Source organism: Bacillus rossius, chromosome 6, assembly GCF_032445375.1.
Source record: "Bacillus rossius redtenbacheri isolate Brsri chromosome 6, Brsri_v3, whole genome shotgun sequence".
Classification (NCBI taxonomy): domain Eukaryota; kingdom Metazoa; phylum Arthropoda; class Insecta; order Phasmatodea; family Bacillidae; genus Bacillus; species Bacillus rossius.
The window spans coordinates 59978276-59993736 of NC_086334.1; the positions used below are offsets into that span (position 1 = coordinate 59978276).

The 15461-nt window shown below is 44.7% G+C and overlaps 1 protein-coding gene across 1 annotated transcript in view; it reads left to right on the plus strand.

Moving 5' to 3' along the window:
• Positions 1-6094, plus strand: part of LOC134533239 (SOX domain-containing protein dichaete-like) — a 507415-nt gene extending 501321 nt beyond the window's left edge. Inside the window, exon 7 of the mRNA XM_063370647.1 lies at positions 5887-6094. Coding sequence (XP_063226717.1) covers positions 5887-6003 — 117 coding nt within the window. The 3' untranslated portion in view covers positions 6004-6094. The remainder of the gene's footprint in view (positions 1-5886) is intronic.
• The last annotated feature ends 9367 nt before the right edge of the window (positions 6095-15461 follow it).

Consider the following 15461-nt stretch of genomic DNA (forward strand, 5'->3'; position numbering starts at 1 on the left):
AAGTCAGTATTTTTTATTTACATCAATTCAGCTTGTTTTCTTAACAATTGAAGCATTGCTACTGTTGTGTGTCAACCCGGGAGACAGGCTGCAGGGTTGTAACTGTCGCAACAATGTCGGGACGGCGTCACTGTGACGGCACCACAGCCGTGGTCCCGCAAGGCTGTGGGCACTGCGTCATAAACAAACAACTAGTCTTGTCCGTGGGGCAAGCGCGAGCTCCAGGAAATGGTTAGGGGGGAGGGGTGCTTTGTGGGCGATAACCCCTCCTGGACATAAATTATGAATTTATTTTCAAAGGTATAGCTATTTGCGTTGACGAGTGAAAGTGTTGTTCGGTGGAAAGTGGCGGGTAACCGCTGGGACGAGGAACACGAGGAACTATGGAACGGGACCGGGAGGAACGGACCAGGGGGACGGAGACTAATGACGGCGCGGAATGGCGCGACAGGGACTCCTCGCTCGGGCTCGCCAGGAATGCGGCGGCCTCAAAGACACCGCTCGGCGCGTCTCTGCTCTGCTCGGTGCTCGGTGCTCGGTGCCTGCGTCACGTGTTAGCGGTCACGGCTGCCCACGTCTCTGCGCGAGTGCTGATAGCCTCTCCGCTCACCAGCGGCGGACACGGCTCAGTTAGCAAACATTTAAAAAATATATACCATTTAAAGACAGTTGGTTACTGTGTCAGAAGCCGCATCGTCTACGGCTACTTCTGTGGTCCGTATCACATTGCGTTGGTGTCATTAGAAATGTAATTTGTTTAGATACACGTGTTCAAATTTTAAAATGTTTGCAATTTTTTTTTTTTTTTTTTAATTTTCCCCTATCCATTTTTTCTACTCAAAAAAACCAATACCTGCCTGGCTACCTCCGCGACCCGTGGTCCCTAATACAGCGGTCGGCGCGTCATGCTCGAGTTCTCGCGGCAAGTGTGTTTCTCGGCGCTCGCGTGGAGCCGTGGCGACTCAGTCGCCCAAGCCCGAGGCTAACTAACACGTCTTGTCACCTCAGCGCTTTCCTCAAGTCATTTCACTGCCCACCATGCTATCGGTTCATGCATTTCAATATACTTTTACCTCTCTCGTTCTTAAAAAAAAATTACAGCTACCACATGAAACGTTGAAAGTGCCTTTCTTGAAACGAAAGTCCATTATTTACTTTTTTTAATTTTATTAAGCTTTTTTTATGAAGTAAAGTGGATTATTCCTTCCTTTAAATAGAGCTAGTACTTAACATATTACATATAAACAGCACATAATTATAGCAATCCAGCATGAAATAACACTTTGTGAATATTCCCTTGTAAAATTTGTAATATGGCCCAAAAACATTTTGCTTCCACATATGCCATACGCTACCTATTATTCGCAAGGAGACAAGAAGGAAAGTTTCGAACGATTAATTACTTCAAGATGGATGACCAGAGTTTCTTTCTGTTTTTCCACGGCTGGACAGTAGAAAATAAAATAACTTCCAAGCCACGTCGTGTGTCAGAGCAGTCCCATCGTCAACAGCATCGTACATCAGTTCTGCCCCATCGTCAACAGCTCCGGGCGATTTCGCTGCCTCATCGTTAACAATATCGGACATCTGGGCTGCCCCATGGTCAACAGAATCGGGCGGCCTAGTTACCATATCGTTTACAGCATCGTGAATTTGGTCTGTCCCATCGTCAGCAACGTAGGACTTCTTGGCTGCCCCATCGTCAACTGCAACGGGCATCTGACCTGCTTCTTCATCAACAGAATCGGGCGTCTTGTCTGCCCTTCATCAATATCATTGGGCTTCTGGTCTCCCCATCATCAACACCATCTAGTTTCTTGGCTGCCCCATCGTCAACAGCATCGGAGGTCTGGACTACCCTATCGACAACATTACCCGGCATCTCATCTGCCCCACTGACAACTGCATCGGGCATCTTAGCGGCCCCATCGTCATTAGCACCTGGCTTTTTTTGCCTCATCTACAACAGCAACTTGTGTCTTGTATGACTCATCGTCAACAGCACCAGTTTTCTGGTTTGTCCCATCGTTAGAGACCTGCAAAATTCGCGGATTCATTTCGTGATATGCTACAATTCAAATAATTATACCTTAGTGCTGCTTCTACCACTGGTTCACTGTTAATCTGGATTAATGAGGGCCAATTAGAGACCCTCGCTAAAAGAAGTGTCGAATCACAGACACTCAGTCGAGACGTCTTACAAGTCAGCAGCCAATGAACAGGTGGCATTTGCCCGAGTGTGTAGAGTGTAGTGGAGTCTATCCTGGAGGTCATTGAACCCGCGAATTTTGCAGGTCTCTACCCATCGTATACAGCATCGGTCATCCTTACTGCCCCATTGTCAAATACATCGGGCGTCATTTCTGCCTTATCTTCAACAGCATCGGGCATTTTACTTCCTTATTGTCTACACCATGAGGCCTATTGGCTGCCAAATTGTCTACATCAGCGGTTCCCAAACGTTGGGTCGCGACCCACTACTGGGTCGTGGAAGGGTTACAGGTGGGTTGCGACTCGATCCTAAAACTATCAGAAACCATCGAATAAACCATCAGAAAAGATAATAAAAATCGAAAAAAGTCGAATTGTGTGCAAACACATATCTATTGTAAAATAAATAACTGTTTTGCTACAAAGTGCTTACATTTTGTCAACCATTTTCAAATCAGAACATCAATTGTTTATCAATAATCAATCGGTATCTTAAAAAAACATATATGTATGCAATATTTGATGGTAAATTATATAAACATAAGGAAGGGATACGATACATATAAGGTTTTTACTCCACCATGGACCGATAGACCGTGGAGGTATTCCTATAGGGAAAGGTGGGTCGCCAGCTGAAAAAGTTTGGGAACCACTGGTCTACATTATCGGCCGCCTTGGCTACCACACAGTACACACTCAGGACACATTTTACACACAGTGTACATACAGGACACGCAATGAACACACAGTACTCGCAATGGACACACAGTCCACACAATAAACACACATAAACATACAGTACATACAGAGGTCATGCAATAGACACACAGAACACACAATGAACAAACAATAAATACACTGGACCTACATTGGACACACAGTAAACACAATGAATACACAGAACACAGACAGTACACATACAGGACATACAATGGACACACAGTACAAACACTGAACACACAGTATACACACAATACACACACAGGTCACGCACTGGACACACAGTTCACACACAGGACTTGCAATGGCCACACAGTACACACACTGTATATGCATTGGACACGCACTGGACACACACAATGAACGCATACACAAACAGGACACACATTTGACTAAAAGGCATCATATTTGGAGGAAAATTCAACTTGGTGTGATACGATCTCATAAGTAGGAGACGATAATACAGACTTGACTACGTACATTTAACGAAAAGGACGTACATTTTGACGAACATTTAACTCAGTAGGATACGATCTCCAATTTACGATGGTATATATTGCCTCAAACAGACTTTGAGTCCAACAGTCCTTGGTTCCAAAGTAATTGACTTAAAATGTATTTTGGCTACAACAGTCATTGGCTCCATCAGTCTTTATCTCCAACATTCTTTGGCTCCATCAGTCTTTGGCTCCAACTTCTTTGACTCCAACAGTCGTTGTTTCCAAAAAGTGTTTGGCTACAAGTCTACGAGTCTACAAGTCTACGAGTCCACAATTCTACGAGACTACGAAGCTACGAGACTACAGGACTACAAGACTACAAGGCTTCAACTGGCTATGAGGCTACAATGCTACTAGGTTACAATTCTACGGAGCTACGAGTTAAAAGGCTTCAAGTCTATTAGGCTATGAGACTACATGGCTACAAGTTGTTACACTTCAGTAATAACAGAGTAAACCCAAGTTCTGTTATCATTTTGTCACACTTCACTCTCTCTTGATGACTTGTGTAACTGGTGGATCTTTTAGTTTCAAAAGTCTAAAATAATGATTTCGTATTGGTATAAGTACATCTATGTTTATTTAACTTTCAATTACTTTTACAATCAGATAATAACTTGATAAATTGATTGACATATATATTATTATATTACATTATCATGGATTTAAAAATACATTATCAAAAGAATGAGCCAGCCCTAATTAGAAAATTACCCTTCATCATTAAACATAACTAAAATACAATCAGCAACAATAAACAGGTTAAGTTACTTTTACAATCCCAGCACACTTAAAGCGATTAAAGTCCCGAAAGAGTTCCGATCTTCTCAAAGTCGTGATTTAATGTTATTCTGATGATATAAAAAAACTGAAGGGCTGGCGGTTTGACGATTACTGGCCGAAGTTTGGCTGCTAACGAGCCGCCAGGGTGCCTTAGTCGTCCTGATTGCTGGAGGAGGACTCGAGGGTGGTGTTGCTAGGTCCGCATCCGACCCTTGGACCCTATCTGTGAACAGATCAGAAACAAACATATTCAGAACTGGTTCACAGACAGTTGGCAAAATAGGAAGAAAATGCCTTCTAGCCACGATGATGGTCGGGGAATAATAGTTGTCAATAACTCACCATACAGGGAGATGGCTTCCAGCATCAGCCAGGGTGCGGAGCTCGCGAACCCGCGGTGGTCGCGGACGACGGTTCCATGTTTCAAAATAATAGACAATATAATAAAGTATGATTAACGAAGCATGACTACTTCTACGAGGTACGTAGACTGACTAACTACTAATTACTAGAGTTGTAGGGATCACATCCCTTGCCTAGCTGATTACATCATTAAACAACGACCGGAGTGAAGTCTTGATGCCGACGATGCGGTGTGGTCAGTCTGGAGTCGCGGCGCGAAGTAATTTTGGGGCGGCAGCGACTCGTAATTAAAAGACAACGTCAATCAAAAGAAAAGGGGGAGGGGGTTTTGGCTTCCAGACCGAAAGGTTCCGAAGATTACCGAGGGCCGATGTCAGCGCGACCTACTGAGGGGTGTCGGAAACAAGGAGAGATCGACTCACACAAGGCGACTGCTAAAGCATTGGGCTCATGGAGGGGACTAGTCCAGCATTCTGGTGGCCTGGAAATGAACTACAGGGCACTGGTTGTTGCGCGAGATGCCAGGGGGCAGGCGTTTAGCGGGTGTTCAAACACCCAGGGGAAATAATTCGCAACTCTGCCGCTAGAGGGCATAGGCGATACATTCGAAGACTAGTGGTGAGTCCTTGAGACAGGCCGACCCTGGCCGGGGTTAGTGGCCGATCAGTGCTCTGGACAGTGTTCCCAGGAAAGCTTATGAAGGGGGGGGGGGGGGGAGACTGCGATGACAGTGGGAACGAGGCTCTACTGAGCCCAGAGGCATGACTGGACGTTGGTGAAAATGACTCGAGAACATGCCATGGAGTGCTCATGTCAGGCGAGGTCTTAGAAACATCCTGCCCCGATAGCTTGCAGGATATAGCAATTCTTGTCATAGCTTGGAGGCGAATTACAGGCGACGTACGTGCACCAAGGCGGGGATAAGACGATAGCACTTGCTGGGTCATTAGATGGTTGGCAAATTAGATTTATGATGGGAAAGATTGGGGAGACAGGTCTGATAAATATTAAATGGGAGTGTACAGGAGGTGGAAAAAGTTTAAGTTCTTGCAGTAAAAAATGACTGGCGACATTATTTTTTCAAAAATTCAAATTGAGAATTGTGCCAAAAAAATTCTAGTTGGTGGCACAAAGTCTACGAGGCTACGAGACTTCATGGCTCTAACTGTCTTTGATTTCATTCAGCTGCGAGAATTAATATATCTCATGCTAAAGCACTTGTTGCAGGTAGTCCCGATTCTTGCCAGCAGATGTCGTAATGTGGCTGTGTTAAGGTAAAATTTATTTATTTTTTTGATGTGGGTTACAGGATGCTCACTCTCGGTCGCAAGAGAAGGAAGGATTCGCTAGACATCAAGGAGAAGGAAGTTCGTCTTGCATGATAGTGCTTCTCAGCTGTCTCGAAGAATATTATTTGACTGAGTAAAGGTTTTTTTTGTTTGAATTCCACCTGATAAAAAAATTTTATTGGTAATTTGGTAGCAGAAATTCTTAAATTAAATCTAACTCTGACTAAATTTGTGTGACTCATTAAGTAAAAAAAATCCGTGAACAATTCCTCAGAAATTACTAGAAGCACTTGAAGAACATCAACATAATTCTCGACAGGAATAACAGGGATCATACGGAAAAAAACTAACGAATGTATTCCTTAACCATTTTCAGCAAATTACAGAAAAAATTTAGAGAAATAAATAATTTGAAAAAGAATGATAAAAATTAACTATAAAAAATAAAAATAAATATAAAATTTCAAAAATTCTGGCTTCTGCTAGAACTTTATCCTTGTTCAACGAAGGAGAAGTTCACACACTGGCTGAAGCTGTTTTTATAATATTTTCATTTTTTCGTCTTTTTTACTTAGTTTTATTATTTTTTTAAATCATTGGCCATTACCACCACACAGTTGTACGGGAAATCGCTCGGTTCCACTACTTCATCCCACAGCATCTTGGCAATCCGATTCTGGATAGTGTCTCGTTCCCTAGGCCCAAAGTCTATTGGTTTCACAAATCGGGGTCTGTGTGGTCGGATGGAGATGATGTGTTAAGTTACTGTGGTGCAACCTGCGACACCGCATGTCCGTTGCTGCGAACACCCTCGGCTGCTGGACAAGAACATTGTTGAAATGTACTGCTCGGTGGAACATCCTTCAGCCAATGTGATGATGTGTGTGGGTGGTGAAATGGGAACTCGGCCCAGACTGTTCAGTGTCCTCCTGCCCTGATGGCCCACATGCAGCTTACCTGCTCGAACGTTGATGGTCACGTCCTCCTGGATGAGCTAGGGTAGACCCAAGATGAGGTCGTCCCTCAGGTCCCTTATCACCAAGGCTATGTTATGACTAAACTGGTCACGAATGGTGATGGTTACCTTGGTGAGCAACTCCCCTCGGTGCAAGTGCGGATCCAGAATGAAGGTCAGGGGAGGGCCAAATTAAATTTTCTAATACCATATTCGCACATTTAGAATTTAAAAATATTTAGTTGGTTTTATTTGTAGTTCCAAAACGTCCTGTTATCTATAGCACTGCAGTAAAATAACACTTATGTAAGTTTGGAGAAACTATGGTAAGGAATTAGGAGAAAATTATATATATTTCGGGTTCAGGGGAGGGCCATCCGCTATGGCTCCCCCTCTGGATCCGCCAGTGCCTCGGTGGCCAGCTGGACACATTTTTCCCCGGGCTCCAGGTCCGCTTCCAGCACCAGGTGGACTGCGACGTAGGTGTGACTCGCTGTGGTGTCCACCAGGGTGTGAACCGGCCACTCGTTGAGCTGGACTAGCACTCGTATCAATGTTCCTGCATTGTCACCCACTCGTCCCAGCCTAAATGCTCCGCTGGTCGGCCCCGCAGGTGCTGCCATTGTCATCGGTGGCACCAGATGCTCGGCGTTGCTCGCCGACGACCTAGTGCAGGATGTCAATGGTGGTACATGAGGTGCCTGCCCTTCCTGACAGGTGGCGGACTGCATGCTTTTGCTGGGCGAGTGGAGCGGGGGTATTGGCCAGTAGGTCTATCATGCCCTACTGGAGGTTTCCTGGCAGAGTTGGCCCCTTCTTCTGAATCGTCCCCAGCACAGCCCTGGTTGGGCAGACAGCGTGCCAGTGGTGCTCCACCGTCGGGCATAGCGGCTTCGCAGTGACCGCTCCTCTCCGGCTTTACGCCGGCCCTCCCGGCACTCGTCGCGGCATGCAGGCCATATGGGCTGTTCGCGCCATTCCCTGTCGTGCCCTTCCTGTAGGTTTGCCGAGGGGGTTTCCATCTTTCGGGTCGGTGGACTCAGTAGGAGACGTCCGCTATGGCGTCTTCCAGATTCCGTGGTTCACGGGTCGAAGTGGTACATTGTGGAGTATATGGTGTTCGTGATGACCTGACCTCGCAGAGGTCCTGTTCTATCTTTCTTGTAACATCGACGAAATCCTCCAGGCTCCCACCGACTCTGCCTTGAAGGAACAGCCATATCTCAGGCAGGATTAGTTCCACGATGATTGGGAGGATGTTACACACGTCCCTGTTTATCACCAGGTGCCAGTGTAGCCTGACCTTCTGGTGTATGAATGTTTCTATGCTCTCTCCCTCAGCCTGCACCTGAAAAAACAGTTCATGTTTACCAGCCACATGAGCACGTCTGTCAAAACGTGCCTCCAGTCGCATTGAAAACTCATCTCAGCTGGCATAATACCTGCCAGTTTCGGCCCATCAGGTCCTCGCAGTACTGCACAACTGTCCGCTCACTCATTCTGTGAATTGATCTCCCGGCACATTGTTCTGCACTAAGCGGTCACGGCACACTCGGATGAATGTTCGTGGGTACTCGTGGGTTTGTCATGCAAATTCCAGTAGTGAGACCGGCCCACCTGCTACGTGGTGAACCGGCCTTGATGGCTCGTGATTGGGTTGTGTCAGCTGTAGTTCACATTGGTTGCACATAAACTGTCGTTAAAGTGAAGGAATTTTTCTCGCTTCGATGCATTCGCAGTGTTTGATATTTATGCACTCATGACACACGGCTACCTCCCCTGGCTGGGCGCAGCAGTTGGCCGCCTCGCACATGACGACCACCTCGCGCTGTCCTCCCACCGCGGAGCTCCATTGTCTGGCTGACAGCTGCAGCGTGCTCCCACACCTTTCTCAAGCGACCTGCTCTCTCAGCATGGCAAGGAGTACTTCGCGCAACTGTCTATTAAATGGCTACCTGAGCGACGTTTGACATTTTTACCCTTGCAGCTGTCTGACCAGAGTGGCGGGTCGGGACATCGATGGCAAGGCGCGAACAGGTAGTAAGGACCACCCCCTCCCCCAACTCTCGGTTGAAGGGCCCATGCTCGCTCGCCTCTTGCCCCGTGGAAGCTCACGCAAATGCATAGTGTTTATTGACAGGCGTTCTTCGGTTAAGTTCGGCAGAGTTCGGCAGAGTTCGGCTCGGTCAATGTTGTCTCCATTCGTCCTCGGCTGTGCTCGTCGCTTGGGTGGGGGGGGGGGGGGGGGGGGAGGATTCTGTTTCAGCAGTGTGGAGATGAAAAATGATCTCTGTGCGATGCCTCGAAACTATATGTGCTCTTATCTCGCACAGTAAAGTGATAGATACCATACCATTCTGGCGTGCTGGCTTCTGCTTTCACACTGCACCTGTCCCTGTGCAATTTTTCGGACATAACAAATTTTTGAGAATTTTCACATATTCCCACTGAATTTTGAAAGTCTTTATTTAGCCATACTAGTTGGGCGCCATTTGTCATCATATAGCAGTCTCGGAAGTTGAAATTAGGGAAGTTTAGGCTTGGTGAGTTCTCAAGGAGGGTTCCTGGCCATGTGGCGAGTGACAGAAAAAACGAAATTAAGAACAAGAGATGCAGAATAACATTAATTTAATGCTGAAAATACCCTTTACATGGTGCTACCGCAGCACTCAGCCCGGTGTATTTCGATGCCGGATCACGGCCCTGCATACTTGCAGAACATGAGTGTTACGGTTGATAATCGGTACGCGAACTTAGCAGTTCAAGAAAGCGGTGTAGTAAAGGCCCGCCTGAAGTGGTGCGTGGCTACAGAATAAATGACACATAAAGTTTGTGGCATAATACACAATGAACACCATTACACTGTAGAACACTTTAGTATACGATATACAAATTCCTTAATGTTAAAAAACACTAAAAGCATATATGGACCGAGTCCCAGAGAAGGTGTGTGGTAAAACGACGTCTGCTATGCCTCGCGAGAAATAGAGTTCAGTTTGTTTACATATGAATTCATAGCGACAATGTTGCATAGAATACCAAGCATAACGATTTTTTAAGAATGGGTAAAGGCTCCCATGTTTACATTCCTCACATGGTGACGCAGCCAACAGCAAAAGTCCCACGAAAGAATTAATACAAATTACATTATGTTTGGAAAGCAGCTATATGTTTCATCTGTGGACAGCCCAGTGCTGTCGAAAGTCAAACAGTTCACAAATGCAGCTTCTTGCCCGAGGATGGGCTGGCATGCATCCCGTCGACTACAAGAGAAGTGAAGCTAAAATTTGCGAATGTGTGGTTGCGAAAGAAAAAGTTTATATTAAGCAGTGAGCTCTTTAAAGCTTCACCTAGGTGAGGTCGGCCACAGGGTCAATGGAAGAGGATTAGGATGTACTTACACTATTACAACTAAGTCAGACAAACAAAGCGGTGAGTACCCCGTGGCACGCGCGCGGAATGCATCCGGCCTCTGAGTCGGGCAAGCAACGACTGGCTCGCCTCCTGCAGCTGCCACCGCAGATGGCCGTGTTTCCCACACGAAGTATGCACAGCATGGGAATGGTTAAGGGTGAGTTTTGAGACCTGATCGCACAGTGAATAAATTTTGATTAATTAAGAAAGACAAGTGATGAGATATTTTAATTAATAATTAACATTTAAAGAAAATCATAACCGAGTTTGAGAACTACATTTAGCGGACTGATATCCACATGGTATAGTGAAGGAACACATGGACACATGGGTGGCTATCGACACATCGACCTCGGGGTGGTTATCCTTTCTGCACTGCATTGCATCAAACTGCCCTGGGCCATACTTGTGCCACTCACAAACAGGGCAGGCATCAATGTGGTATAATGCCCTGTGTGATAGAAGAGCACCGATGGTTGGCATCAACTTATCTCCTTTACTCACAATGTACCAAGAGTATAATTCAAATTCCATTTCGCAAAATTCGGTCCACATTGTTGCGTCGCTGTAACTAATTCGTAGTACTAGTGTGTTTTTGTACTTCCAATTGTTCATTATCTTTGTCCCTATTTCAAATTTATAAGTTATCTCAGATTAATATGTGTTTTAAGCAATATAGTAAGGCCGTCGCCCGGGTTCTCGTGTTCGAGACTCGGCGGGATTCCTAGCGGGAAGGCTATTTTCTTGCGGAGAAACGTGTCCGGGAGGGCGCCAAGCTAACTCGGTGGTTAGCCACGAGGTGGGTGGTGAGGTACGAAGGCCCCTGTGTGGCCCACTAGGAACAGCGGAGGTGGTCGTGATGTTAGGGGTCCCTAATGCCTGCTGCACTACTGGCCCTACACAGCATAGGACGCTGATCCTTAACTGGATTGGGGAGGTTCACAAATAACGTACACGGTTTTGCACTGTCGTTTACACGTCGCGCACGGAGTGTGCGGAGTGGACGTTTAATTAACGTTGGCAATTACACTTGCAGTTACAGTCACACGATTTCCCTACATAAAGTACACTATCATTATACACTGGGCGCTCTGACGCGCCGTCACTAAAATTACGTCCTCACGCCAGTCAAGGTTAAGGGAGAGAGTTTGATTGGAGTCGGCCAATCCCGTAATTTGTGAACGGCGACGTGCAGGCCCACCTGTGTGGACCGCGGCTCGCTATTAAATTAATTAAAGTCTTCGATTAGATGTGGCCAGTGCATGTGCACTCGGCAGTTAACTGAAAGTCTGTTATGGCGGGAGTTGACCCGTGCCGTATATTGCACTGCCCGCGTAATGCGTTGTGCGGGGAGTGTTATGTTTACGCGGCTGGGATAGGCCCTACACCGTAAAAGGACCGGGCGCACACGGGGAGTAATTAAAAAAAGTTTTGAAGTTTGACTATAGTTACCAGAAGGAAGTTCAGTGAAGACAAAGGATGATGGCTCCCCGTGGGACGTGCGTCCGTCCCGGTCCGCGAGGCGCGCTGTACTGGCGTCTGGCCCTGGTGCGAGGGGAGGGGTGAGCATCCTGTCGCGCCAGAGTTTCTAAAGTTCCGTTATTCGTAAAAAATTATATAAATAACAAAATGTAAGTGGCTCTAAATTCACACAATAAAACTTAATAATTAACTCTATATAATATATATATGTTTTAGAAATTAGATGTAACAAGTTTATATGAAATAAGTTTGAATAATCAGAGTCACACTGGAGACTGTTTGTCGCTTGATGACTGCTCCAGTGGCGAATGATAAAATATAATTTGGGGCGGTTTTAATTAAGTCACATACTACGTTATTGAAATCAGGCTGAAGGTCGCAAGGGGAGCACTCACAACTGTTTTACTAAAAAACCACATGTGAGTGACCCGGGCACTCCTAAGTCGCACTTCCCTTGCACGGGGTTGTTAATTAAAAGTGCTGTATTCTTTAATGTGTATTGAATTTACAGTGTACGGGACTCGGGTTGTCTTGCCGATTGAGTCGTGGGCGTTGATTATACCTATGTTCCGCGGCACACGCCTGACTCGGGTGGGTCATTTCTAGGGGCGCGTTCCGTTAGCGGGGTCGGATACTGGCGGTTGTAGGTCGGGCTTTAGGGTGGCCTTCGGTCAGACGACGTTAGTTAAATAAACAATGTTAGGTAAATTCCCAATACGAATATCATTGTGTAATTATATCATATCATGCTAATATCTTAAGAATTTACAACTAGTGACAGCAAGATAGTATATATAATTGTGGTCTTGTTTTACAGATCGAAAATTAATACTGCACAAACATATTCCAGACACCAAACATAAATGTGAAATTATGGAGTTTCTATCCCTAATCATTATAATCACTAGTTAAGCAAAAATGATATTAATATTGAGTGGATTGTAGATCATTTGAATATCTTATTATTTGGAAGAATATTTCACTTACAAAAGTTGACATTCCCATAATTGTTTCTTTCATGAATTATGTAATCTTTTAATGTCATGTGATAGCAAAATTAGTTTTGATAATTCATTTTTCTCAGCTTAGCTCAGTCTTGCATGAAACGTATCATTGATCTTAAAATGGCTAAGAAATTATGCTTTTCAATCAGTATTTTAATGTAGTTTTCATAGATCAGATTTATATAACCATGTATACCATGTGATTTCTTAAACATGTTTACTACACTAGCATATAGGATTTTGCATTAGAAATTGATGTCTTGAAAGTAAAATACCTAACTCAGGCAAGAAAGGTACAAATACTATTTACTTATCCTATCATCCTTACTTGTGGGTTCCATATGATCAGTAAAGTAACTGATATTTATAGCCATGCAAAACTTTTGATACTTATTACTATTTATTAATTACTCCATATTCTTGTTATACAGAAATTCATCATGTTTCACAAAATATCTCTGTTATGTCTATATGCTAGTTCACAGTTAGAGCACAACCAATTTTTTGACGTGATAACATCTAATAAATCGATGAACGCCGGCTCCACGCACGAAAAAGTGTCCTGTAATGCACATTGTCCCACTATGGATGTGTCCCATTACGCTCATTGTACGCATGCGCCGTATCTCTCTTCCACTCGATTGGAACAACCAACGATTTGACTTTTCAATCATGTTTTCGTCGTTTGAATTATTAATATTATATAATTTAACGATCGTCCACCGATTTTCAGCACAATCGGTACGGTTATTTAAAAGTAATGTTGAATTTTCAAATACGTTTTGACGTCGTACCGACCGAAGGCCATTAGCCCGGCCTCAGCCCGCAGTACTGGCTCCTGCTGGCAGAACGCACCCCTCGCCAAGTCTCCACCCAGATCAAACGAGCGGCGTAGCATAATACAAGTACTCCCAGGGCCATAAATTGTGTAGTGTAATTACCACCCGCGCGACAGTACACCAATTAATCAAACAGTACACTGATCAAGTCAAACCGAATTAATCAATTGTGTTTCGGAATGTGCGTCGTAAGACATAAGTGCAACTCCCTTAAGGAAAATGCTTTTAATGAACGCATTTTCTTTCGTCTTGGCTCAGAGCCTCAAATTAAGAAATCCACAAAGTGCTGGAACAATACCTGGAACAAATCCAAAAACACACGTAAAATCAGTGGGTTTTAGCGTTTAGTAACAGTCTTTAACTTGACACATTTTTCCCCCAAATATTAATTTTCAATGTTTGTAATTAAAGAGCTAAGCAATAGTTCTTAAAGTAATTCACGCATGAATAATTAATTAAGAAAGGGCCATGTATGTTTAGAGATCAAGTATTAAAGTTTAAACCGAATAATGGTAAAGTTCTTTGTCGCTTGTAGATTGGCACGCGGCGGAATTTTTCTCCCCTCCGCACGCCAACCCCTCAGGCAGTTCTGATCAGCTCGCGGCCCGGAGCGGATGTGCGCGTACCGAGGGGAGCCTTCAATTTTTGTCTCTCTGATTCTTCACGACTGGTTATTATAGTCATCACCAAAACCTTTTTCAACGCAACTCCTCGCGTGACTCCGGGTCGGTTTTCTACGGTGCAGGGATTAACCCGGCCGTCGCTACTTTTACTGTCTTAAGGCCGCCTTAAGCACAGCCGCTTACGGACCTGGCCGACTCCAGTCAAACAATCTTTCGTTAATGCAGCCGCGCAAACGCCTGCTGGCCTCACCGAGTTTACCCTCAACAATTTTAGTGCTTCGATTCGCCACGCGAATCGTAATTGCCTACCATTAACATTCACTTACGGGCTTGGCCGTCTCCAAGCACCACCACTATTACTTCCCCACGAAGGACTGCCGTAGGGAGAGCAAGTCAATTTTTATCACGAGTGTAGTGTAGTGTTATGTTTTTGCGTGTACCAATTTCCGCCCAAGCGCCAATCGGCCAGCACGCGTGTAGAATCGTGTAGCGCCTGTTCAGTAATAAATACGTGTAACCACATTTCACGAGAGTCTAATGAGTGTTTTATTTGTTTGTAGTTAGGCATCAGCCCCTTACGCTGCCTAGGGAGTGCACCCGACCTCATTAGCATATAGTTTCACGAAATTCCAAGTCAAGCCACCGAGTCTAGGGGACACGCTGGGGCCGATCGACCCACTCACGGTTAGACGACAGAGCTAGCCTGGTGCCCTTCCGGAAAACACCCCCAATTTTCACGTACAGTTCCTTAGACTCGCCGCGGGAATCGCACCCAAAACCCCGGCAGATGGTAGTTTTTAACGAACAATGGTGTTTACACATAATAATTCAAATTACACCCGGGATCCTTTGCATAATGTTTTAAAAAATATTGTAACACATTATAAATAAGTTTGGTGTATTTGGAATGCGTATTTGTTTTAAAATCGTATTATAAAAACGAAATAATATTATTCCCTATGGTGCTGCCATCTACCGTGACGGACGCGAACCGAATGAATCGCGCAATATATTAGCTGCCGCGGGAACCAGGCGCTTGTTAATACATATTTTCCTTTGTTTATCGCTATGGGCATTATTATTATTGAATTATAAATAAAATTTCGTGCCCGGGACCACAATTGCATATCATTTTGAGCACTGGAAGACATAAAAAAGTAAAATATTCTCGACGAATTTTAATCTGTGGTTTTGATTGGTTATTACAATAACAATTTCGGCAATAAAGGTTAATTTTTCTTGCATTTTAAAAATCTGAATACTAGTATAATTTCAAGT